The sequence below is a fragment of the Thermobia domestica genome, chromosome 3 (genome assembly GCF_964235325.1).
Source record: "Thermobia domestica chromosome 3, izTheDome1.hap1.1, whole genome shotgun sequence".
Classification (NCBI taxonomy): domain Eukaryota; kingdom Metazoa; phylum Arthropoda; class Insecta; order Zygentoma; family Lepismatidae; genus Thermobia; species Thermobia domestica.
This window is the reverse complement of record NC_137456.1, coordinates 254,613,304-254,637,866: the sequence shown is the minus strand read 5'-3', so window position 1 is coordinate 254,637,866 and position 24,563 is coordinate 254,613,304. Positions and strand designations below refer to the sequence as shown.

At 36.1% G+C, this 24,563-nt stretch overlaps 1 protein-coding gene across 6 annotated transcripts; it reads left to right on the top strand.

Moving 5' to 3' along the window:
* The first annotated feature begins 230 nt into the window (after positions 1-230).
* LOC145681024 (uncharacterized) lies at positions 231-23,377 on the top strand. Of its 6 annotated transcripts, none has more exons than XM_081752321.1 (3): positions 231-299; positions 7,818-8,373; positions 21,715-23,377. In XM_081752321.1, exons 2-3 carry the CDS (start codon positions 7,973-7,975, stop codon positions 22,256-22,258), a joined length of 945 nt encoding a protein of 314 aa, XP_081608447.1. In that variant the 5' UTR covers positions 231-299; positions 7,818-7,972; the 3' UTR covers positions 22,259-23,377. The 6 variants fall into 6 exon arrangements, with proteins under 6 accessions (XP_081608447.1, XP_081608444.1, XP_081608449.1 ...); XM_081752318.1 differs by lacking the exon at positions 231-299 and adding an exon at positions 625-746; XM_081752323.1 differs by lacking the exons at positions 231-299; positions 21,715-23,377 and adding exons at positions 625-746; positions 10,550-10,886.
* Positions 23,378-24,563: the final 1,186 nt, after the last annotated feature.

Below are 24,563 nucleotides of genomic sequence, written 5' to 3'. Positions count from 1 at the left end.
AACTGATGATCTTTATGTATACTATATCCTTCTGGACTGCTTGTTTTGACTACTGTCCCCGTAATAATGGCAAATGTTTTGCTCTCCCCGAATTTGTACTCAAATGACGCCCATTTATGTGTCTACTGCTTTCTCCTGTTTGTTATCTTCGTAGTCTTCTGCTTTTCCATCTAATCCGTCTGGCAACACTGGACAAGATAAATGGCTGAAACTTGATATCAAATATAGCTTTGTTTTTTGGAGTTGCTGTGCTAGTGAGTGCCTCGTGGCTGGTAATGCTCCGTGAGGAAGGAGGTTAAGTAAGCCCAGTGATACACCTACACTACACTTACACTTTCTGTTCCATTTACATGTACATACATTCTCTTCTTTTTTCTACACTTTCTATTTCTCCTTTATCTTTTCATTTTATACTTCCCACTTTCCTCTACTTTTTTGCCCTGTTCACCTTGGCTTTTCGCCATCTTTCCCTGTCTGAACTCCTTTCCCGACTTTGACTTTGACTTTTTCCTGATTTTGACCTTTTTTCCCGACTTGTGTCTTTTTCCCGATTGTGTCCTGTATTTTATTCTATTTTGTTCTTGAATCATAAATCCTCTGTTTGAGGTACACATTTGACCATTTTTGCACTAGTAGCACATTTGACTAGTGAGCCGGTGCACCTACCTATTTGACCGATTATGGTCTACGACAGCAGCAGCTTTGTTTTGTTACTGGACAGCTTGAACTCGCAAAGAATTTTGGGGGTAAAACTTTTAAACATATTAGTGTTACATAAATTTGAAGAGATCCAAACTTTAAAAAAAATCGCTAATTTCTGTTAATTAGAATTTAGAATAGGATAAGACTAACTACTTTGATCATTATATTCATATTCCCTTACATCCGCTTCTGGTAAATACATATAGTCCCTATAGCATTTCACATTTATTTCTACAAAATGTACTTGTATTCAATTCTTAAAGGACACACAAGTCAATACTTTGGTGCAGTTTTACTATACGGATTCACAGATTGTAAAACGTACGGAAAAATTTGGGTAAGCCTTTAATTAGCGCATTTTGTGTCGAAAACAGAACCCAACGAGGTAATAGTATACATGAGAACCCCCTGATCTGCGTTTCTTCTGTGTTCTATTACCACTTCTACATGAAATACCATAAATTTGCTACGTAGTGCAATTCTAAGTAGTATCCATGTGCATAAGACATGCGATATACGTTAAATTCCCCCCTCCCACACATATAGTCATAGATAAAGTACAAGGGCACTACACATGCAGATATAAAGTACAGGTACGTTCTTTTTATTTTCGTATCAGTCGATAAGTAAATAAAAGTCGCTTTGTTACCCCCTTTGTAAGTTCATACATAATGAATAATCCCTAAAAGTATGAGCGCCCTGCTCCTTCGGGAACTGATGCATCTTCATGTATATTATATCCCCCAACGAACCCCTGCGGGGCTTATAACCCGTTCCTACTCCTACTGGTACCCTATAGCTACTGTTATTACTATTTATACTATGGATCTGAATAGTAAAACTCCACGAATACATTTCCTTTAATTCATCACAATACTCCTGTAGAACTTATTATTTTCTTATATGTAGTCCCCCCATATCTAAGGGAATCTCGTATAGATTGATGGAATGTCGGCAATAACAGAGAGACGGTATATTGTATCATTTCATGATAGCTGACGCCATAGGCGTCTCTGGCGGGGGGGGACGAGGGGGTCGCGTCCCCCCAATATTTTGAAGTACAAAATATTCAATATTTCGTTCTAATTTAATTTATTTACTAACGACAGAATAACAAATAAACTTTCTTCGGTGGCCCCCCCCCCCCAAATTTCACATGCCAGAGACGTCAGTGGTTGACGCATTATGAATCTGCATCATAATGCGTAATTTTCAATTAACCATTTTAAATTAGTCGTATGTATAGATTTAGAATATGTACAAATTCAGTTTATGTATCCATACTAGAGATGCAAAAAAGCCGGCTTTTTGGAAATTTTGGCTTTTTTCATTTTCAAGATTTTACTGTTTAAATAGCTTTTTTGTAGTATACTCTAAACTTAAATAAGATTCCATGACCTAAATTCCATGTTTCGCTCTGGAATTCACCATCATGATGGATGGAGCATATGGTTTATGAATTAAAGTGAACATAAAGTACGTTGTATTTGAGGGCAATTTTAGAAGCTATTTAACTTTATATTAACTTCTGAATTATCGACATTTTTTTCTTCTCTAGATCATTTCTTTTTAGTCATCCGTGTTTCGCTTCTTAGAGCTTTGTTCTCTAGCTTCTAGCACATAATTAAACTTATGTTTTTCAACATATCCATCAGAGCGTACGTTATTCAATATACCTGTCTGAGCATACTTCCACCTTTCCGTTATACTCTAGCTGTGCAATCTTCCGGACACAACCTTGAATACCATTTGATAGAAATAATCAGTATCGGATTTAGAAAAATATTTGGGAGGGTTTTTTCTAAATAATGTTTTTTTTTTTCTAAAAATTCGTAAGTTTTATTTAAGAGGAGGTTAAAAACTGAAATCTTTAAGTTTTACGTCCCACGGTTATGCCGGTTAGGCTAAAGGAGGTGATCACAGATCAGTGAGATGGTGGAATGAAGAAAGTGGGAGGAAACGGGAGAACATCGAGAAAACCCACGAGCACGGAAGAGGAGGTTAAGTTTATGAGTACAGGCATAACAAATATTTCGTTTCGTTTGTATATTCAGCTATAATCTTCCAGATACAACCTTGAAGACCATTTCATACTAATAATCAGTGGCGGATTTAGGAAAATATTTTGGTAGGGGCTTTTCTTATTAATGCTTAATTTTTTAATTGAGGTCAGCTTGAAGTTTATGAGTAAAGGCCAATCTTAATATTTAGTTTGTTTTAGAAATTCCGTAATTTCAGGGTAGAGGCTTCAATCCGAAAGACATCCCCACCCTAACCCTCTTCGCAAATCCATCACTGCTGGTAATTAGTAGTAACAAAGATTTAAAAACGATTAGAAAGGAAGTCGGCCAGGACTCACAGTACACGCACTATCTCTACATTCACAGATGAAATAAAAAAAAAAAAACTTTTGTCAAAATGGTCGAATGTGGGGTTGAATCCCAGACTTCACGATAGAAGCGCGAAAGCTAACCACTTACTCATGTTGTGCAGTTGTGCTTAACTTAAATGTATTCTCTCTCTCTTTCTCTTTCTCTAAGGCCACAAAAGTTCTCCATTGACTTCTGGATTTATCCAATTCAATCCAGTTCTACTCTTTATTCCTATTTCTGCTACATCCATCTCAATATTGTCCTCCCATCTGGGCCTAGGTTTTCCTAATGGACATTTCCCGATTGGATTTTCAGTTAAAACTTTGAAAGCGTTCCTACTTTCTTCCATTCTGACTACATGACCTGCCCACCTGAGCCTCCTAGACTTGATAACTCTAACGATGTTTGGTAAACCGTATAAATTATGTAGTTCCCCCATATGAAGTTTCCGCCATTCCCCATTACCGTTCCTTTTGGATCCAAATATTCGTCTCAGAATTTTATTCTCAAATAATTTCAGTCTGCGTTCTTCCCTCAGCGTAAGCGACTGTTTCACAACCATAAAGCATAACAGGCATGATTATTATTTTATATATTTTAAGCTTTCAATTTCTTGACAGAATTCGCGACGACAAAATATTTTGAACTGAATAATAACAAGAATTTCCTGATTTCAGTCGACATTTAATATCTTTGTGGGTATGATTTTGGTCTGGTAATACCGATCCAAGATATTTGAAAGTATCCACTGTGTCGAAAGTATTAATTGATATTTTAATGCATTCATAATTTGCTGTATTACGATCCTTGTGAACTTCCTTGTATTTAATTTCTCTGCATTTACTCATGTCCCTGCAAGCGTTTAATAAGGCATCTGCATTTCTTTCGATTGTTCTTCTATCAGATTTACATCATCAGCATACAGCATAACCTGGTGAATACCATTCAACTCTAGGCCCTGGTTCCTATCTTTGATTTTTCTTATAGCGTACTCCGGAACAAAGCTAAATAATAACGGCGATAACGCATATCCTTGTTTCAGGCCAATCTCGGCGTGGAAGCTCACATTTTTCTACTCGGACTTTACTCTGGCATTCAATTAAACACTTAATAAATCTAGCTTTTTCGGTATTCCAAATTCTGTAATCATGTTGTATAATGTTTCCCTCCTAACCGAGTTTGTAAGCCTCTCTAAAATCAATAAACAGTTAATATATTTCCATTTCTTTTCGGGTATTCGTCGAATGGTAAATATCTGGTCTATTTCGACTAAATCCACACTGATAATCTCTGCGTATGGGGAAAATATTATTAATAGAATGTTAAGAGAAATGCCTCGATAATTATTACATTATTACAATCAGTTTTGTCGTCTTTCTTGTGAATTGAAACAGTGATTGATTCTTCCTTTCTTTTTAAATGTATTCCATAGTTTTTTTTTTTTTTTTTTTTGTGTGTAAAAAAAAAGTTTCGTAACGATATGTTGAATTTTCTTGTTAAAAATTCAGAAACCTTCAGGACTGGGTAAACCGTGATGGTTGTTATATATTCTACAGCCTAGGAAACCATACGCTCAGATAAACCGTCTATTACGTATATGGTCAGAAAATTCGATACTTTCCCGATTCTGAACAAGCTTAAGAAACAGTCAGTGCATTACAGAATTTGGAGCTTTACCGATTTTACAGATCCAAAGCACCTGATAGGTGGTAACAGATTATTACGTATGTGATCAGTCAGTGAAAAATTTGTTCGAAATATTCATACAATATATATGGAAGTTAAAACTTAACTGAAAAATTTCAAGAATGTACAGAACCACCCCAAACGAAACTCTTGATGTGCAGATTTCTCATGCTCTTTATTTTGCTTCAAAAAGAGGGTGTGATATTATGAAGTAAAAATACTACATACAATTTTGCTAGTTATTTGTGTATCATTTTTTAAAGTATTTACTGTATATAAGAGGTTAAAATATTATTACATATATAGGTTAATCCTTTGGAATTCATAATGTAAATATGTTAAGAATTTTAAAAAAATCTTTTTGAAATTCATGGTTTATTTTCGAGGCTTCATATTATTATCTGCATCAACCATTTTTTTTTTTTTTTTTTTTTTTTAAAGTAGAGAAGCGAAAGAGTCTGCTTTATCAGTTTAAAGCAAAATTTTCAAAAAAGCCCAAAATTTCCCAAGCAAAAAAGCAAAGCAGAAAAAAACGAGTTTTTTTTTTTTGAAAAAAGCCGGTTTTTTCCCGAGCCCTTCCATCTCTAATCCATGCATAAATTATTGATGTATTACCTACATCTTCTTTAGGAGGATTTAAACATTATGGTTGCCATAGAAACGACAGTACAAGAAGAAAACCGCTAGCTTGCAATTAAAGAGAAATGCTCTATCCCTCTAACACGGAATGTACTTGAACCTGAACCCGCAAAGTGGGGGTCATGTATATATTTCCTGAAAGCTTGGGTCGAGGTAAGATCAAAACCGGTTACGAAAATTGGGGAGGTATCAAGCATTCCGCTTGAGGGCAGCATGTTACTCATTTTTATTAACACCTTTGCAAGCGTGTCTTAAAGTCCTCTGCAACCCCGAAAAATCTCAAACTGTGGGACAAATATGAAAACGGAAAAACATGTCTTTCATAATTTCAAAAGTATAACGTATCAAACTGAAATAAATTGTCCCAGGGTCCCAGATGGGATCCAACTCAAAATTTTTAAATGGAAAGGGGGTCAACGTGCATATCGCATTAAAGTTGGTGTTAAATAAAAGAAGATAAATCAAGTCGTGACTCTCTATGATAAGCCTGTGCAAAATAGCGGTGGGTCAAAATATCAACACAATCTTTATTGCAAAGTCTATGGCCACCCGTATGAATCTGAAACGAAGGATTAGGTGTAGAAACAAAAACACGGATATCTCATTATTTCAAAAGTATAATGATTCAAAGTTAAAAAATAGAAATGTTCCAGGGTCCCTCGCAGAGTCCCAGACGGGGTCCAACTAAAATTGTTGAAATGGAAAGGGGTTCAAGTTGATTATCGTATCAAAGCTGATGTTAAGTGAAAGAAGAGAAGACAAGTCTCGACTCTTGATGAAAAAGTCTGTTGCCACTACCTATTAATCTGAAGCGGTGAGGCAGGTGCAAAAACAAAACAAAATCTAGAATGTATCAAAGGAAATGACTTGCGCCATTTTGCAATGCTTATCGACAGTCGAGATTTGTCCAATGTCCAATTCTGTATCATTTAACACGAGCTTTCACATGATGAGCTTATTTATGCCCCTTAGCACTTGAAACTTTTGAGTTGGACCCCATCTGAGACCCTTCAGTTGAAATTGGGATATTTCTTTTTTCCTTTGATACGTACGAGTGGCCATAGACTTTGCAATGAAGATTGTGTTGATATTTTGACCCACCGCTATTTTGCACAGACTTATCATAGAGAGTCGCGACTTGATTTATCTTCTTTTATCTTGATTTATCTTATAAAACAAACACGTCACGTTTTATTTTAACATACGTTTTCTTGCTTTTATCTTTATAGCTACTCTTCTTCATCAGATGTCATGTTACTGGCAAGCAATTGAAGCCATGTATACGACAAACGACTCCAAGAAGAGACACTGCTTTTGCGTATTAAGAAAAATCTTGTCGCGTCACTGTCGGACGTAACCAATGCACCATATACGCATCTTTCCTATTCTTATTTATTACTCAGTGATAACCTGCCATATTATCAAGAATTCCATTATGCATATTTTTGTAAATACAACTATATTTATGGTTCTAGTTTTCTTGCATTGAAAACAAATTTTTATTTTGTTTGTAAATGCGAAGTGCATATGCAAACGGACAGCGCAAAAATGAACAATTGTTTTGTATAATTCTAATATTAGAGATGTACTTTTCTTTCATAAGGAAATGGCGAGCGAAAGTTTATATTTCGATATAATCTATAGTTACTATCCTCATGCATCATGTACGATTAAAAGCTTGATCTGCAATACGATTCAAATGGATAGTGTTTGATCAGATTTTGGCATATGACAGATGACAATAGGCCAGAAATCCACGTTGTTTTTCGTGACGCCAGAATGACGTTTTGGGCGGTGAACAAATCGTAGAGTAATCGTGCGAAAACAAAGCGTGGATGTAGAACTGGATCCAACAATCCATTCTTGTATTACTGCTCTCATATGGAACTCACGCTGTTTATTGTCTTTTCTGTGTTACAAGGGCTCGAACTTTTTCCTTCCAGGCGTTTCGAGGTAAAATTAAGGTGCAAGTCTCATAGGAACCCTCTTCACGTATCGCATCACAAGTTATGACTTTTGATATTTGTCGCCGGTGTCAGTACGATTTTGCCCAATGACAAATGCCTTTCGGAGTGATAAGATACGACACATTCTTAATAATGTACTGCGCAAAACGTTTCATGGCGTTTACAAATACCAACTCCACACACACTACATATCTGTACTCCGATGATCTTCAAACTTCTTTCACGATATTTATGCGGACACATTCTCTAATTTAAATTCCCCCGAATATATGTATATAAGATACTCATGAATCTGTTTCCACCAGGCAATAAAAATTTATATTTGTGTTCATACAGTAATTGGTATTCTGATCCACCTCCGTTGATTATTAAATGCAGACATAACTTCAACGTACATTCCTTGAACTGATAACGTGAGAAAATATTAATGTTTTTTTCTTTCTTTTTTAAGGTTTTATTGAGAGGAACAACATTTATTACTTAGAAGATCCATTGTGCTCTTCTCAGCCAAAAGTCGGAAATGCCAATCCTTTGTAATAAATTTTAAACGAGTAATTAAACATTTCTCAAAAATTGACATGTAGAATTTGTAAGAACTCAATCATAATGGGAGATCAAAATGAAACACAATGTGAATCAGGTCCTGTCGAGGCAAAATATGAGCCAGTTAAAATTTTCGTAAAAACTGAAAATGATGTATGTTTTATTGAAGAAGATCCACTTGAAACTAAGGATGTGATATTCACGGATGACAAAGAATTCTTGTTGCCATTATTGACTGAAGGGAAACCGACAATGCAACAAACCGTTATATCTTCTTCCACTTTCAAGTTAATTGATTTTGTGAAGACTGAGCCTAAAATCGAGAACGAGGAAATTCAACTAACTGACGAGGATGAAAAATTGAAAATGGAAAGATACATCATTTCTGCTGAATCATCTGATTCATTATCATGTAACACAACCGAGTGTAAAGTAGATATTTCAAATCAACCTAAATTTCAGAGGTAACAAATCTTTTCTTTATATTTTACTATTTATGATTATCATTATACCCGTAAGTGTAATATATTGAAGCGAAAATTATTGATACTCAAGCAAGGCGTCTATCCTTTCGTGCATTTTCACATGATACCACTTAATTTTGTTAGAGATACGCAATATTTCTTTTTTCATTTCCTTGTCATTTAGGACGACCTTTGATCTTCATTTCTGCATAGTAATATGCTACATTTTGTTTCTAGCGTTCGTCACTTCCTGTTGTACATGTGTTTCCAATATGAGATTCTGTGCTTTCCTTACATGTGTTGAAAGTATAGTGGTGATTATTTTTTACAGCTATGTTTTACAATGTATTGACGGCTAATATCATTAAGCAGGTCATTCCTTTGTATGCATAAAAAATCAGATATTAAAACGCAAACGGGCATGAAGCTCCGTAAAGTGCAGCCTTTGGTCAAACATTTTAAGCGTCAAGGTGAGATCAGGACGCAGAGAACCTATAACGACATATACCTAAGTGGTTACAGCACTCAAACTAAACATCACTTGACAGACAAGCAGCGTTAAAAAGATAAGCTTTTTGTAAAAAGTACAATGGCTACATTATCGAAATTCGGAATATAGTGCTTTGGACTGATAAAACTATTGTTTTTATGGTCCTAAACAAATGTGTTGTTTTCCTAGTGATTCCACACTCCCTTAGTACACATGTGCAACAGTAAAACATAGCGAGTGTTACGGTGTGAGGTTCCTTCAGCCATGAGAATGTAGGCAAAATAGTTATCCGTCACCGTAAACCACTTAAATTATTTTGAAGTTTTGAATAATATATTCGAGTTGTTCTTTCAAAAGATAAAGGCGTCTTGCTTTAGGTCATACAACTTTGAGTAATGATACTAGCGTACCTTTCTTCAGGGTAATGTCAGACCTAAACCCAATAGAAAACTTAATCTATCGTGAAAAGACATTTAAGGGAGATGGACGCTTCGACAATTCCGAATTTGGAATCTGCCATAAGGAACCTTGTGAAAATTTCCCACCGAAGATTCTCTAAAACCTGACTTAGACGTCCTTAAAAGGCCGAAAGCGAGCGCTAGGAAGAAAAAGTTATTAACAAAGTGTAAGCTACATGATGGGTCGCTTTGCTTGCTTGTAATGGATTCTTTGTTTTAGTTTTGTAGGCTTAAGTGGTATAGCGTCAATTCTTTTCACGCAGACTGCAGTATGTATAATTTTAGTTTAGCATTTAAACTTTATCTGCGGTGGAGCTCATTTCAATAAGGTATTCATTAATGTATATTAACATGCCATATAAGTGCCAGTTTATTCGGGGACAAATTTCTGAAATTCATAATGTGCACATTCAACTCTGCCTGGCTTCAAATACACTCGAACGATGGAATTTTAGATTACTTCAATAGTAATCATTACGCCAGAATTTTAGGTACAGATGTCATAGGACCTGTGCAATTGTTAAACAGGTAATTTTGTTGCATGACTTCAATTTGGAGCTTAATTTATGAGAAACATATAATAATGTAATAAAGGCAATTTCCGAAGACCGTAGACGAAAAATCAGGTCTAATGATCATACTTGATTTAAAGTATTTCATGCCAGTCACCAATCCCTCAGGTAGTCAGGTAGTAAAGTAAGTCAGGCAGTTGCACGTCAAGTGCAGATTACGATCCAACTCTTTATGTTAAGGAAAACCCTTGCTCTACGAACAGGAACAAAATTTGGAGATAAAGATATTTGGACCCCGAAAGAATAGACTGATTACCACAAATGCAGCAGGTAAACATCTGCAATAATGTGTGACTGCGTCAGCAAAAGGCATCTACAATGATCGAATCGTAACATGTGAGTAGAAGTAAATAGTGTATCATAATTACGCAGATGTAGAAGTGGTTGAATTTCAGTGAAACACTCCCAAAGCTCCACTTGTTATATAGTAAGCTGACTAATATTCGTTGCTATATACATATGAGAATAAACGAATGCCTAGTCTTCTTCGTTTTGTGAAGACTAACATCTTTAGATGTCTCTCCCACGTTGTCTTTCGGAAGCAGTAGATTTGATTTGATGTTAGTTAGATCGTAGTAGTCATGGAATCTGCAGTATTCGATCTGTTAAGACAGAGAGTGCGAAACTTGAAAAGCTTACATATATGTTTTTTGCAGAATAAGGTTAATTTGAAAAGCCAAGAAAATGAAGCCAGTATCATAAGATGAGATGACTTTAAAAGTACAAAATCGGTAGCATATAGCTAGATACATGTTGTTCTATTTATTTCCAAGTAAACCAAACAGGAAGAAAACACCATAGTAAGAAAAAATTATCGTATTAAAGTTCTGAAAATAATTATCAAATTGATGTAAGAAAAATGTAATAGTTAATCTAATCAATTAATATTAACTAATTACAATCAAAAATTGAATTTTTAATACTATAAAAGAATTGTTTTGAATTGTGAAAGTTATAAAATTTAATGAATAAAATTATGAACATGGGAAAATTAATCTATTATTATGAATAGTTGGATTTTCACAGAAAACTTATAATAATACAAGTAATGTGTCATAAAATTACAAAACATTTTTACCAATGCTATAGATAGAAATAGCTCTCCCTGCTGGACTTCTACAAATTGATTTTCAGTTACGTAAGTTCTAGTAGTGTTATTCTGGTTCTAGTTTTGTCCTGACAATAGGTGTTCTGTAAAAACAAATCCCTGTTGCATACGATACCCGAAATGACCTTTCGTCTGGCCCATGACAATCAAAAACAGAAACTCTTCAAGAAGTGGTTTGTTTCTTACAGAAATGTGTTTTGTCTTTGTCGTTTTATATATATTTTGTACATAAGAAGATTACTTTGACCAATTAACCTTATAACACCACTCTGGAATCCGCGCCGACCCTAGGCATGATTACGTTTAAATGTTTCATCTTTGTCTTCAGTGTTTTAGACGTCTCTCTATGATGTTTCGATCTCAGTTTTATCATGTTCCTTATTCTGTGCTGTATTACATGCAAATAGTATGAAAGTAGCGAAAGCGTATTTCGTCAGCCTGGAGTCCGACATTGCAATGTCATCATATGGCACAAAAAAGAGACACGACGCAAATTTATCTATTATTCCCCATATATTGGCAGCCTACAGTTTTAATTTTTCAGCCTTCAGTGATGAATTCAGATTTTCTCCCAAGAAAAACTTATATTTCGTAGAGGAATCTGGAAAATCAGGGGCATTATGCTTTTTATACCTATATGCATCCAGACAGTACAATTTCGGGTGTTATATACATAAAATTTTAGAATAGAAAACAAAACGTGATTCTTCTCCGTAAACCCCTTACACATCCCACATTTTGTCAGTTGCTACGTACACAATTATAAGATTTTAAATTTCAGTCTTTATATCATTAATAATAGTGCGTAAAGAAGAATATCTTCAAAAAATGTGGATATCCGATATGTTATCTCTGATCCACACAAATTATTTAAACATCAGTAGAAAAGTATGTTTAGTATCTTTTTTCAAAGGTCAAGCACAAATTTAGGAAAAAATGAAAGGAAATCTTTCAGCTTAATGTCCCACGATTATGCCCTTTAGGCTAAAGGAGACGAAGCACAAATTTAGGAATGTCCTTGCTCTATGACATCCTTGGATTTCATACTGGGTATGTTCTGTGTTGAAATACTAGAAACTGCTACTACTGAGAAAGCAATAATAATTAGTATATAATGTAGTGTTTTATCTTTTAACAATAGCAGTTATTGGCAGCAGGTCATTCTCGTACTATACTAAAATTAGAATGTCTCGTTTGTAGATTGTGATAGATATTTACACATTTGTAAAATATAATTATAATCTTGTTTAGAATTCTACTATTTGAGACGTTAATTCAGAGAAAAATAGTAATTTCCAATTATATCTCGGGGTTGCTGCCGAAAAGATATACATATAACGGCAATGACTTTTTGGAAATACAATAACATCGAGGAAATTCTGTTACTAGCAACGTTTCTTCAAAAAATGCTCGAAGAGAGTGACACTCATGCTAAGAAAAAAAAACATCTGAAAATGTGCTAAACACCATACACTTAGGAAAAGCCACTCGTCCCAAAGGAGAAGTTACGGTTTGGACTATAGTTAGTAGGTTCACTGATTTCAATTGTTCATTAATTGGAACGATGATCCTTTTCTATGTTTCTACGATTCAATGTCACCAAAACACATAAGAGAGAAATATATATATTGAGACTTGGGTGTCTGTTGGTAGAGGAAGAAATACAGATATCTTGGAAACTTCCAGTGCCAACAAAGTCAAGTCAAATAAGCTTTCAGTGCAGGTGGTGCAAAAGTATAGAAGGCGTTCTGGAATAAGCCAAGATAAAAGCGGAGGTGCATTCTGAGTAGTTAACATAGACGAAAGTATTAACATCATGCCAACTGCAGGAATCGAATGTGTATGGAACATTTGACAAACCTGATTAGAAGTAGTATTCCCATGTGAAGTATCCACACTAAACTGTATGTGAACTATTATTGACTTAATAGGTTCAAAAGAACATATCACAGTACATACGCATAACTTTGTAATAGTACTACAGTATTTACAACGGCTTCATTCTAGATTTTGTTCCTAGGGCTGTCAGGGTTCTCAGGAGTACAATATCCCGTTTTCCATTAGTATATTATTATACTATGTATTAACCAAACTCAGGGCAGCAATTACTCCACGTAAATTGCAAATGTCCTCCCCTATATAGTAACTATATGCGATTCTCGTTTTCTTGGCAGAATAGATTTATTGAAAGTATTTAAACCCAATCCCTCCTTAGGACACAGCATAATTTTAAGAATTCATGTTACTCTTGTTTTTAGCATAAACGCTCGTTAAACAATGTGATATGATAAGAGTCTTGAAGTAAAAAGTATGTTTCGAAATGAACGGGTACCCTGTTTTCTGTGATGCAATCGTAAACAACAGAAACGTCTATTTCAACGTCAAGAAAACGTTTAAAAAATGCACTTTCCAGTTTAAAACCGTAATTTTCGAAAATGGTGCGTCACGTACCCGGTTATCTGTAATTAGGAATTAATATGCAGATTGTCATCTTAGGTTGAGGGTCTCGTGAGATACTCTACCTTTCACATTAATTTGAACCTCATACTCTTTAAAGATACGATCACCAGCCAAGTAAGTTTGTGGCGGACAACATCGTGTCCGTGGTTTCTCTCGGGGTACTCCAGTTTCTTCCCGCGTTATCATTACACCAGTTCTTCCATCATCATTTTCTTCCTTATCCTCGTATAATTGTGGAACGTTAAACTGTAAGATTTCATATTTCTTCTTTTAGGGTGCGCCATTTCATCAATGTGATGATTCAGACTTGGCTCATTGTAGATACTAAGAATGTTCCGACATTCACTTCAAACTTTTCAGCCATTTTCCCATGATGAGGTAACAGTTAACGTCGCTTTTGACCAGAAGGATAGAAAATAATAGGAAATGCACTTTTGTCTTTAAAACGAACAGGAATTTTAGAAAACGCTGAGACACGTGTCCGCTTACTTTTAAGAGATACACTCAGAACTTGGTATGCCGAGTTTCTCCCGAACTTCAGGTTTTTATGTGGTATCCTATTGTCTACAAAACATTTGAATCCCTGTTACCTCCCCTAGCATGATAGTTTTAAAAATTGTTATTCATCGTTCTCGTAACGAAAGGACATTTCTATCCGAATTTCACATTATTATACGAGGCGTGTTTTTTAAGTAAGATCCGGTTGAACATAAGTACACAGCGAAAGGTTATTTCAAAAAAGTAAATGTATTTTCAGAAAGTACATACTTAACTCTATTTTTCGACATAGTTGCCAAGTTTCTTCAAATATTTATCATACCTCTCAACCAATTTCAAAATACCCTCTTCATAAAAACTTGCCGCCTACTCCGATAACCAAGAGTTCACTGCCGTTTTCACATCGTTTCGGAACCCAACGGGAGCACAGTTTCCTAAACTTTAGGTGTTCAGAAACAATTTTGTAAAGCACTGATCTCGACACGTCAGGAAATTCGTTTGAGAGACCTGTTATTGTGAAGCGCCTGTTCTCACGAACCCTCGCTTCAACTGGAGCCACCAAATCATCTGTAATCAAAGAAGGCCGACTGGAGCGGTCCTCATCATGGACGTTGTCACGGCCATTTTTGAATTCTCGTACCCACTTACGCACTTTGCTTGCACTCATAACAGTATCGCCGTACACTTCGCAAATCTGTCGATGAATTTCTACAGCAGATAGGTTTCTTGCTGACAAAAACCGTATCACTGAGCGAATCTCACACGCGGCGGGCGACTTGATAGTCTTAAACATTGTGAAAGCACATAACACAACCATACAGGTCAGCTACAGAGCTAAAACTGAGCACAGTTATTCCCAAGGCATGCCAGTACACAACGCACACACTCGTTGCGGTATGCGCGCGAACTACTAGTGCCTACAACAAAACGGACCTTACTTAAAAAAACGCCTCGTATGTAATAATATGGCCAAAATTTTCAGTGAACAAATTTCAGTCCTCCATATAAGAGTACATGTTATGCCCTTCTTCCTCTTCCAGGAATAAAATTTTCAAAAAACGTTGAAATACGTGTTTCGCTTATTTTTAATTCAAGAGTTTAAAAACAAATTTTATATCTCAAACTTAAATGGATCCTTACATTAAACATTTCTTGAGCAAATAATGAGGAATCTTAATATTATAAAGATTGTCCCCTCAAACTCAGTCAAAAGTATAATTTTCTCTGACAGTGAAATATTTGTTTAACTATTTTTGTTTAAGAATTATATTCTTATTTTCCCATCTCCAACTTAAGCGATTTGTCAGCATAGCTACTATTTCAATGAAGAAAAAGAAATTTGGACGTTATAATATTGACTGCGTTTTCCTTTTGATGAGCGATACTTTCCGAAATGATAAACACGTGTTTCACTACTTTTAAAAGTTTATACTGAATTTCAGGTCTCTAACTTAAGCAAGTCCACACATTATGGTGCTTTGCGAATAAATAAAGGAAAATTTTGAAATAAAAATACCGCTTCTTTTCCTCTTAGGGACGATATTTTAAAAACTGCTGAAACACATATTCTTTTAATTGTAATTGAGCTATACACCGAATTTCAGACTTCCGATTTAAGTTAGTCTCCATATTAGGCATCTTGTGAATAAATAATAAAGCAACATTTCAATATCGAAATTGTTATCCTTTGTCTTCCTTAAGAAAGAAATTTTCGAAACCGCTGAAAGTATTTCGTTGCTTTTATTTAAGAGTTTATATACGGAATTTCACATCTACAAGTTAAGTGAATCCTCACATTTGCTACTTTCTTAATAAACAAAGGAAATTTGGATGTTATAAAAATAACCGAGCTCTTCTCCTTTAGAAGCAGAATTTTCGGAAACGGTTGAACCCTTTTTATTCCCTTTATTTTCTTGAGTTTATATACCAGATTTTACATTTCCAACTTAAGCAAATATCCAAACTCGTTACTTTGAGTCCCCACATCCGGCATCTCATGAATTAAAAAGGAAAATTTTATATATAATTGACTCCTCCCACTATATAAGCAGAATTTTGAGAACACCGAAATACGTATTCTCTTATTTTTACTTAAGAGCTTATATACGTAATTTTACATCTCCAACACATATTGCGAACTTTCCGAATAAATAAGGGGACATGTCATATAATAATTTGCTCCTCTTCTCCGTTAGGAGCAAAATTCTTGAAAACGCGTTTTTCTTTTCATGTAAGAGTTTATAAACAAAATTGATACATCCAACTTCAGAGTCCCTTCATTCGCCCAGCTTGTGAATAAATAAAGAGAAGTTTCAATACTATTGCAATGTTTCTCCGTTTGTCCTTACTACTGCCAGTCACTGTTATAATTTGGAATATCCGAGCTTCTCATCTTAATTAAATCAGACGCTGTCTGCATGTGAAACAATGTTTTACGAACATCATTTAGCAACACTGTTAACAATAAGTCTATATTTTCAAATTAATCGAGACAAAACATCAAATTAACATACTTCCGATTCGCTGCTCATTCAAATACAACAAGTTTTTGTACCCTAAAGAGCTGAAAGTCGATTGATTCAGAGCACGAAGTTGTGCTTCTACAATGATCTTATCGCTGTATTTCTGAACAGAGATGAATAAAGATACTTGAAAAGTAATGAATAAGATACTTAGTGATGAATGTAGAAATTATATAAGATCCTGTCTTACTCTTCATGGACAAAACCCACTCCTCTGCACCACCAGTAAATTTCTTTTCCAAGATGTATAATTGATCTTTTAATTTATACGCCCCATATCGAACTATGAGGTAATTTCCTCCTAAGACCATCATAATATAACCAGAAAACGAAGGAAAAGGATTGAATTCGGTCAGCTTAACTGGTCTATATATGTCACCACAATGCTTATTCAAACGTATTATATCCTCCACAGACCCGAGAACAAACGAATTGTTGTTTTGGGGTTTCATTTGAAGATTCTTGTTGCATTACATGCATATGAAATGATTTTGTTCAATTGTGGTGAACCATGGTCACCACTGACTAGCAGTGGATAGGTCGCTCCAGAGGCCAATAGGTCTCAGCATGAAACATATAGAAGCTTACTACAAGGTAACAAGAAATAACACGAACGAATGTTTGTTACCATACATTTATTAAACCAGAATAATTTAGCAAAACAATGTAATATCAAGAGCATGGGTATTTAGCTACAATATATTCAGCCGGTTTCGAAGTTGCCGTCGTTGGCAGCGATACGGAGATTCAAACGTGCTTTCAAATGTTCGGCGATGGGCTGCAAGTCCTCGGGTGACAATCAGTTCCACTCACAACGCAGGAATTGCTTCTTCGACTCCAAACTTTAGTTACATGCAGCTCATGGCCTCGCCTCCAAAATTTACCTTACACCGTATTCCATGAGTTTGAGATAAGGCGTGTAGGGTGGCCATTTCGAAGTCGAAATGAAGTCCGGAAAATGGGTTCTGCACCAGTATTTCTTTCGTTTCGCACTGTGGACCGGCGTGGAGTCTTGTTGGGAAGTCGATTCCGTATCGCCTAAGTGCCTCTTGGCCCACGGAAGTACCACGGTCTCGAAAATGTCGTGGCAGTACATCTCTTGGTTGATTTTGTCCCCTTGATTCAGGAACACCACAGGGGTCTTGCCGCTTGCAAAAATTCTGCCCGAGACTGACCGACTTCGGATTTTGGCGCTGTCCGACGATGGCTGAGGTGCCGGGAGCCTCTGCGAACCAGGTCCTGTGGTGGTTGTGCGCCTTCACGGTGAACTGCTTCTCGTCCATGAAGAGAATGCGCTTCCATCGTTCACCTACCGCCCGGCGATTGAGAAGGCAGTATCATTCGAGTCGCACGAGCTTGCTTTTGCCCGTGAGCAGTTGATTTTTTTTGGAGCTTGTACGCCTTGAGCTCTCTTTTTAAAATTTGCCGCACCGATTTGCGGTTGATCCCGGTCCCGCGCGTGATTTTTCTCACGAAAACCTTCGGATTTCGTTCCACTCCCTTTTTGATAATCTTACGGTTCTTGGACGTGTTGACGGTGCGCTTTCTTCCTCTTTCGGGACGATAGCCTTCATGGTCGTTCTCCTGGAATCGCGAACTGCGTCTAGGACTGTCGTTTTTGGAACAACAATCAAACGAACAATTTCACATTGAGGCTTTCCTTGACGAAAATTTCCCTGCGTTTGGTTGCCATTCTGAAACAAAAAAGAAATTCCTAGTGCGGAAGCCGAAAAAATATCTCAATGATATTTCAGCTCTTACCTTTCATCTTATCAGTTTATCACAAATAGTTTTACTATGGATTTATTACGTTATTACTAACACAAATTCTTTTTAGTTCTTAAAATTTTGTACAGTAGGAATTATTTTATTAAGGCACAAAAAGCCAGAGAGTATCACAATAATTTGAAATCGTAATAAAAATAGAACACACCCATTGTTTCTTGAATTGAATAACATTTATGACTTTTACGGATCTAAGGCTCAGGCCGGATAGGAGGGGGCGAGAATACGGAAAGTTGTTGCCCATGGCCTACATTAAAAGTGCCATCCCGGCAATTGCCTGGTATGACTGAGGAGACCCTGAAAAACCTCAGCCACGGCAACTCGGACCATTGTTTCTTGAAACTACCAACAAAGGGCGGGGGTATCCCTGAAAGAGTAACCTTCGGGAGACGTCATCCTCCACACATGACGGGCTTAAACGAATACTGTCTGCTCAGCCCATTAATTGAGCTCAGCGCAGGCACATACGCAGAAGTTGGATTTAGGGGTGCTCCGAGGTGTGTCTAGGTGCGAAAGTAACGTAAAATGTTCAGAATTTTACAAAATTACTAATTTCAAAAAAAAAAAAAAAAAACTTAATTTTCCGGGAGATCCGGACCCCCAACAGCCCTTCCTCGGTTTACGTTTCTGGCTCAGCCCATTCACAAAACAACTAAACCAATTACTTTTATAGTTTGCCCTTAGTAAACAGGCATTTAATTCCCCTTCAGTGTTTTTCTAGAAAACAAGAAATTCTGACTTCGAGACCTCTGGCCGCTGTAACGACCACACACATTTTCGAGACTAGTTTTATCGAGAAATCGTTTCAGTCGCTAATTATTACGAACTTTGTACAATCTGAAATTAAAAATGAAAATTAGTGCGTGAAAATATGTCAACTTTATCAACAAATATCTATAATAAATAAATACTTACCACGTGCTGCTCCAACATGCATATTTCTAGAAGACGCTGCCATTGTGTGACGATCCTGCTATCTAGTGTTCACGTTTCAAACTACTTGTAAGTTGGTTCTACGGAGGAAGGTTTCTTTAGCGACCAAACGTTCTCAATTACTACAAAAATTGTTTCTAAGGTGGCAACTGCCGGAAAACACATGGTCGCTTCAGCAACAACAAATCATAGTCAGGTCTGAGGAGGCTATGATCATTACTGAGACCTTCATTACTAGCATTATCTTGGCCATTATCTACATAACGAGTAGGACACTGGGTTGCAACATTAAATATGACAAACACAAAAACATCTTGTCTTTTCTAGTTTAGAAACAACTGCATACTATTTTCTCTTCTGGCCGTTGAACAAAATAGTTTCCCTCGTACATGAGTGATCATTCTCAGGAAGACACCAATTTACCCCCATCTCTTCAATGTAACTAACTGTGAACAATCATCCTCCCTCTTACATCAGCTAAGAACTTAACACAGGTTTCCACATAAAATATATATTACTTGCTATTTCTACGTGCTCAATATCATTAAATTCAGAATTAGCCTTTAAATTTCGCGATAATACAGGCTCTTTGCTTTTTCTATCAAAACCGAAATAACATCTATTAATAGTCTGTACGCATTAACATAACTCTAATACGAATATTCAACACATGAAAGTTTAAATTACGAATACAGTCGTCACGAATTTACTATCACCCGACCACCATGAACTACAAAACGTTGTAGGCACCTTTTTATTAGCAAAGAAATAAAATACATATGACCTTTCTTCTTGCTCATATGACACCTCTGAGTTCGTTTCTAACATCGTTTTGCCTTCCTGGCAGATTTTGTGTTCACGTGCTATTTTCTTCCCAGAAACACACGGGCATTTTGGTTGTTTGACATGCTTTTCGCAGGAACCAAACCTCTCCTTTAGTGTTTCTACCTCCTTTTCCAGCTGTTCGCTCTTTCCTCACAGATTAGATATTAAATGCGATTGTAGCTTGCAGTCTATTAACTTGATGCCGGAACCTGTCAAGTCTTCTTGATTCTGCATCTACCACATTTCATTATTCCAATATGAACCTACTGGATTTCCTCTTTCATTCCAACACAAACTCGTGGATTTCTGTTTTTATTCCAATATGACTTTCTTGGATTTCTTTTATTCCAGCACTGACCTTCTGGCTTTTATTCCAGAACAAATCTCATGGATTTACTCTTGTTTTGATGTCAGCGACTTTCAGTAACCTCAATATTTTGCCAGTGTATCGTCTTTTCCAGAATTCTTCTTGCGTGTCTCTCGTTTAGTACATTCCCCACACTTCCCTCTAGTGTTAGGCCAGAGATGATACTTTTGTTCTCCTCACTCATTTTTAAATATTTCAATCGATAGTACTTATTACAAACATCACAACGCACAATCTATTATCATCAGAGCAACAGCATCGGCGCTCGTGACCGTCATGTTCACAATAAACTTGGCCACAAAAATCTCATAACAACGTACTTTCTTTAATACGCTGTAAGTTAAGGTAATATTTACTGCCATACAATTGCACTCCTCAATAAAGCACCCAAACCAAGACGCAATTTTATGATTTCGTCGAAATCATTTTTCATTGTCCAATGTCTTCTGCTTGTCGAGAGGATATGATAATGTCTTCACAAATCTGACTCACAAAAATATATACCGAATTATTTCACCCGATCGCGTGCTATGGCAAAAATTCACATGAACGGATTAATATGTTTGTCAAGTGGTTCTTCCCATGCCTACTTTGATTACGGTCTACCTACTTGTCTTGTTTGTGGAAAGACCTTTGCTTACAAATATAATTTGAAGACACACATGACTATTCATACCGGTGAGCGACCACACACCTGCAGCAAGTGCGGCAAGTCATTTTCTCAGAAAGGTGGTCTGAAGAAAAACATCCTAAGTCATGCAGGTGTCAGACCACATGCATGCTATCAGTGTGACAAGAAGTTTATCAGGAAGGCTCACTTAAAAGGACATGAGATGACTCATACAGGTGAGAAACCCTACTCCTGCTCTCAATGTGGTAAAGGATTTATCTTTAAAAGACGTTAATATGTTAAATATAATATGTCAGTATACACCAGAACATAGTTAATGGATATTTTGTTCTTATTAATTATACTAATTACCACAAAAACTGAGCATCCTACTTCTGGAGGCACACATATCCGACTCGACTCTCTGGTCGGATTATTCTCTTACCTTTTAATGCAATCAGCCGAAATAGAATATCACCAAATCATTTACTTTTTTACATAGGTATTAAGTTCTTACATATCTTAAGAAATCTAAGTTCTAACAAAGCATTTTAAATTTTGCCTTAATTACTTTTAATTTTTAACAATTACTTCCATTGTAGAAATGTCATCTCTTAAATAACTGGCAGTGGAAAGTAGTCGTTCATGTTCAAATCTGTTACTTCAACTTCCCTTTCGCATAAACCTTACCAAACATATAATTCATTTTTCAGATCCCGTATGTCGTCTTCGTATGAAACATGGAATACACTTGACGAAAATTTGAGTTTCACAACGTCCATTTTAACTAAAATTGGTGGAAATAAAGTGAATGATAACATTTCTACCCAAAATTCTCTCTCTACAAGTCAGATGTCAAGTGGTTCTTCCCATGCCTACTTTGATTACGGTCTACCTACTTGTCTTGTTTGTGGAAAGACCTTTGCTTACAAATATAATTTGAAGACACACATGACTATTCATACCGGTGAGCGACCACACACCTGCAGCAAGTGCGGCAAGTCATTTTCTCAGAAAGGTGGTCTGAAGAAACACATCCTAAGTCATGCAGGTGTCAGACCACATGCATGCTATCAGTGTGACAAGAAGTTTATCAGGAAGGCTCACTTAAAAGGACATGAGATGACTCATACAGGTGAGAAACCCTACTCCTGCTCTCAATGTGGTAAAGGATTTATCTTTAAAAGACGTTTGAAACTGCATAAGTGTCGCAAATATTCCGAAATTTTTCAGCTCGCTTACCCGCCACATAGCTGAATGTTGGTAGCAATGTGTTTTTCAGAAAATCACTTGATAGTTCATGTAGGTGGCATATTGCACATTTCCTGTAAACTCTATTACATATTTCTTCAGGTAAGAAATTTAAAATTGTACATGACTGCGCAAACAGAATTATAACCTTAGATTTGCCGTGAATGCTTTGGCGCGTATTCAAAATTTCACTTAAAAGAGCACTTAATAATTCCTACGGATGAGAGGTCAAATTTGGATGGGTAATGTGGCACGACTCTCACTCAACAAAAATATAGAAAATCACATTTATTTATGTACACATGACAGAAAACCCCTAAAATTTTGACGTTAGGCTTGGAAATGAACTGTAATATGGTGATCAACTACTAAGATTGGATCGAGCCCCACTAACATTAGCCGGGCCTCTCCTACATTTTTGGGCTGGGTACCGGCGTGTCTTAAAGGTGAAATAATGTGGTGGAAAGCAACCTATACTGTGAATATTTTCGTGCAGATGGTCCGTACACTCTCAACTGCATCGAAATTAGTTTGACGACGTGGCTTGAAACTGATGTTGATAGACGTCGCAGCAAAAATAACCATGTTTTTGACAACAAAAGCAGGACGCCAGAAGTCAAAACGTAAATACTCGCTTTGCATACATTGCACTCGCATTGATGCCTATGATGTATTGTATATCGTTATTACTAATATTTCTAATGATTCAAAAAACAATTTATAGTAAAAACTAAAATTTTCCAAACCGAATACCTATTTTAACTGAAAAATTTTCATATTCAATTCGCATATTATGAAAAATTATGTTAAATCATTACAGACATATGAATCTTCAATTAGTGCTTTTCTAAAGAATTCCCTTTAAAAAAACTCATTTTCAGGCAACCTTTTACACACCCCAAATATCGTTCTTTGGACAATGAAATATTTATATATAAAGAAACAAACAATAACCATTCATAACAATCTACCTACAGCTACCAAATTGAAGGAACGGAGGTAACAGTCAACGTCACATAATAACCTCTGGCACTCAACTCATGCTCCTCAGCTGATATATAAAATCACTTTCTCTATTAAACAGAATCAATCAAGCAGAAAAGTTAACAAATGTATTACTTTTCATATTTATCTCAATTGATAATTTAATTATCCAGTTTTTATATGGACAACATTATTTTCTAAATGAACTTGAATATTTGCTTGCTGGATGTATGATCTTGAAACATACTTTGCATGTGTGTGCCAGTTTCCTAGACTCAAGGTCATACCGTGTCTGTCACCAAATCTATCTGGCTCATGGGATCTATGGGTTTGAAAGCTTTCGAGACATGGGACAAAGTACATAACTCTTTCCGTAACTGATACAAAAATACCATCATGATAGCGTAATAAAGAAAAATTACATAGCAAACTACCAATATTATATCGTCAGTCGGCCAAACCTTATCTATATTATAAAATTGAAAGTATCTATGTTTGTGACTCTTAATCTCTTGAACTGTCCGACCGATCTCGATCAAATTTCAAACGTATATGCGTTTCTGGCCTTGGGGTCTTTTTAGCTATTTACTTTGACGGTACAACTTAGAGCAGGGGGAGGAGGAGAAATTGTAATATATATATATATATATATATATATATATATATATATATATATAAAACTTAATAACTCTTGAACACCCCCGACCGATCTTGATCAAATTTTCCATGTAGATGGGGAGCGGGACCGGGATGATTTTTGTCATTTCACTTTCACGGAGGAACGTAGGAAAGGGGAGATACACAAAAATCAATAAATAAAAAATAAAAGTGATTATGTTCGTGAATCATTTACTGTTAAACCACCCGACCGATCTCGATTCAACTTTCAATATAGATAAGGTTCGGGCCCGGGTTTTTTTCTTAATTTTACTTTCATAATGCAAAGAAGGGGAGGGGGAGATATATGTCAAAAAAGTAAAAATAGAAGTGATTTCATGACTGTGACTTCATCAAGTTTGAACCACCCGACCGATCTTAACCAAATTTTCAACACAGATGAGGTTCAGATACGAGATGGTTTTTATCATATCACTTTAACTGTAGAACTTAGAGGAGGGAGAGAAGAGAAATCTATAAAAAGCAATAAAACAATCATCCTTTAGCCACCAGACCTATCTTGTTCGAACTTTCAACATGGATAAGGTTCGGGCCTGGATGTTTTCGTTATCTCACTTTACGGTGGAACCTAGGGGTGCGGAGGGGCAGATATATGTAAAACGAATAAAATTAAAGGTGAATCCAAGTGGTCACTCGTACACTACACGCA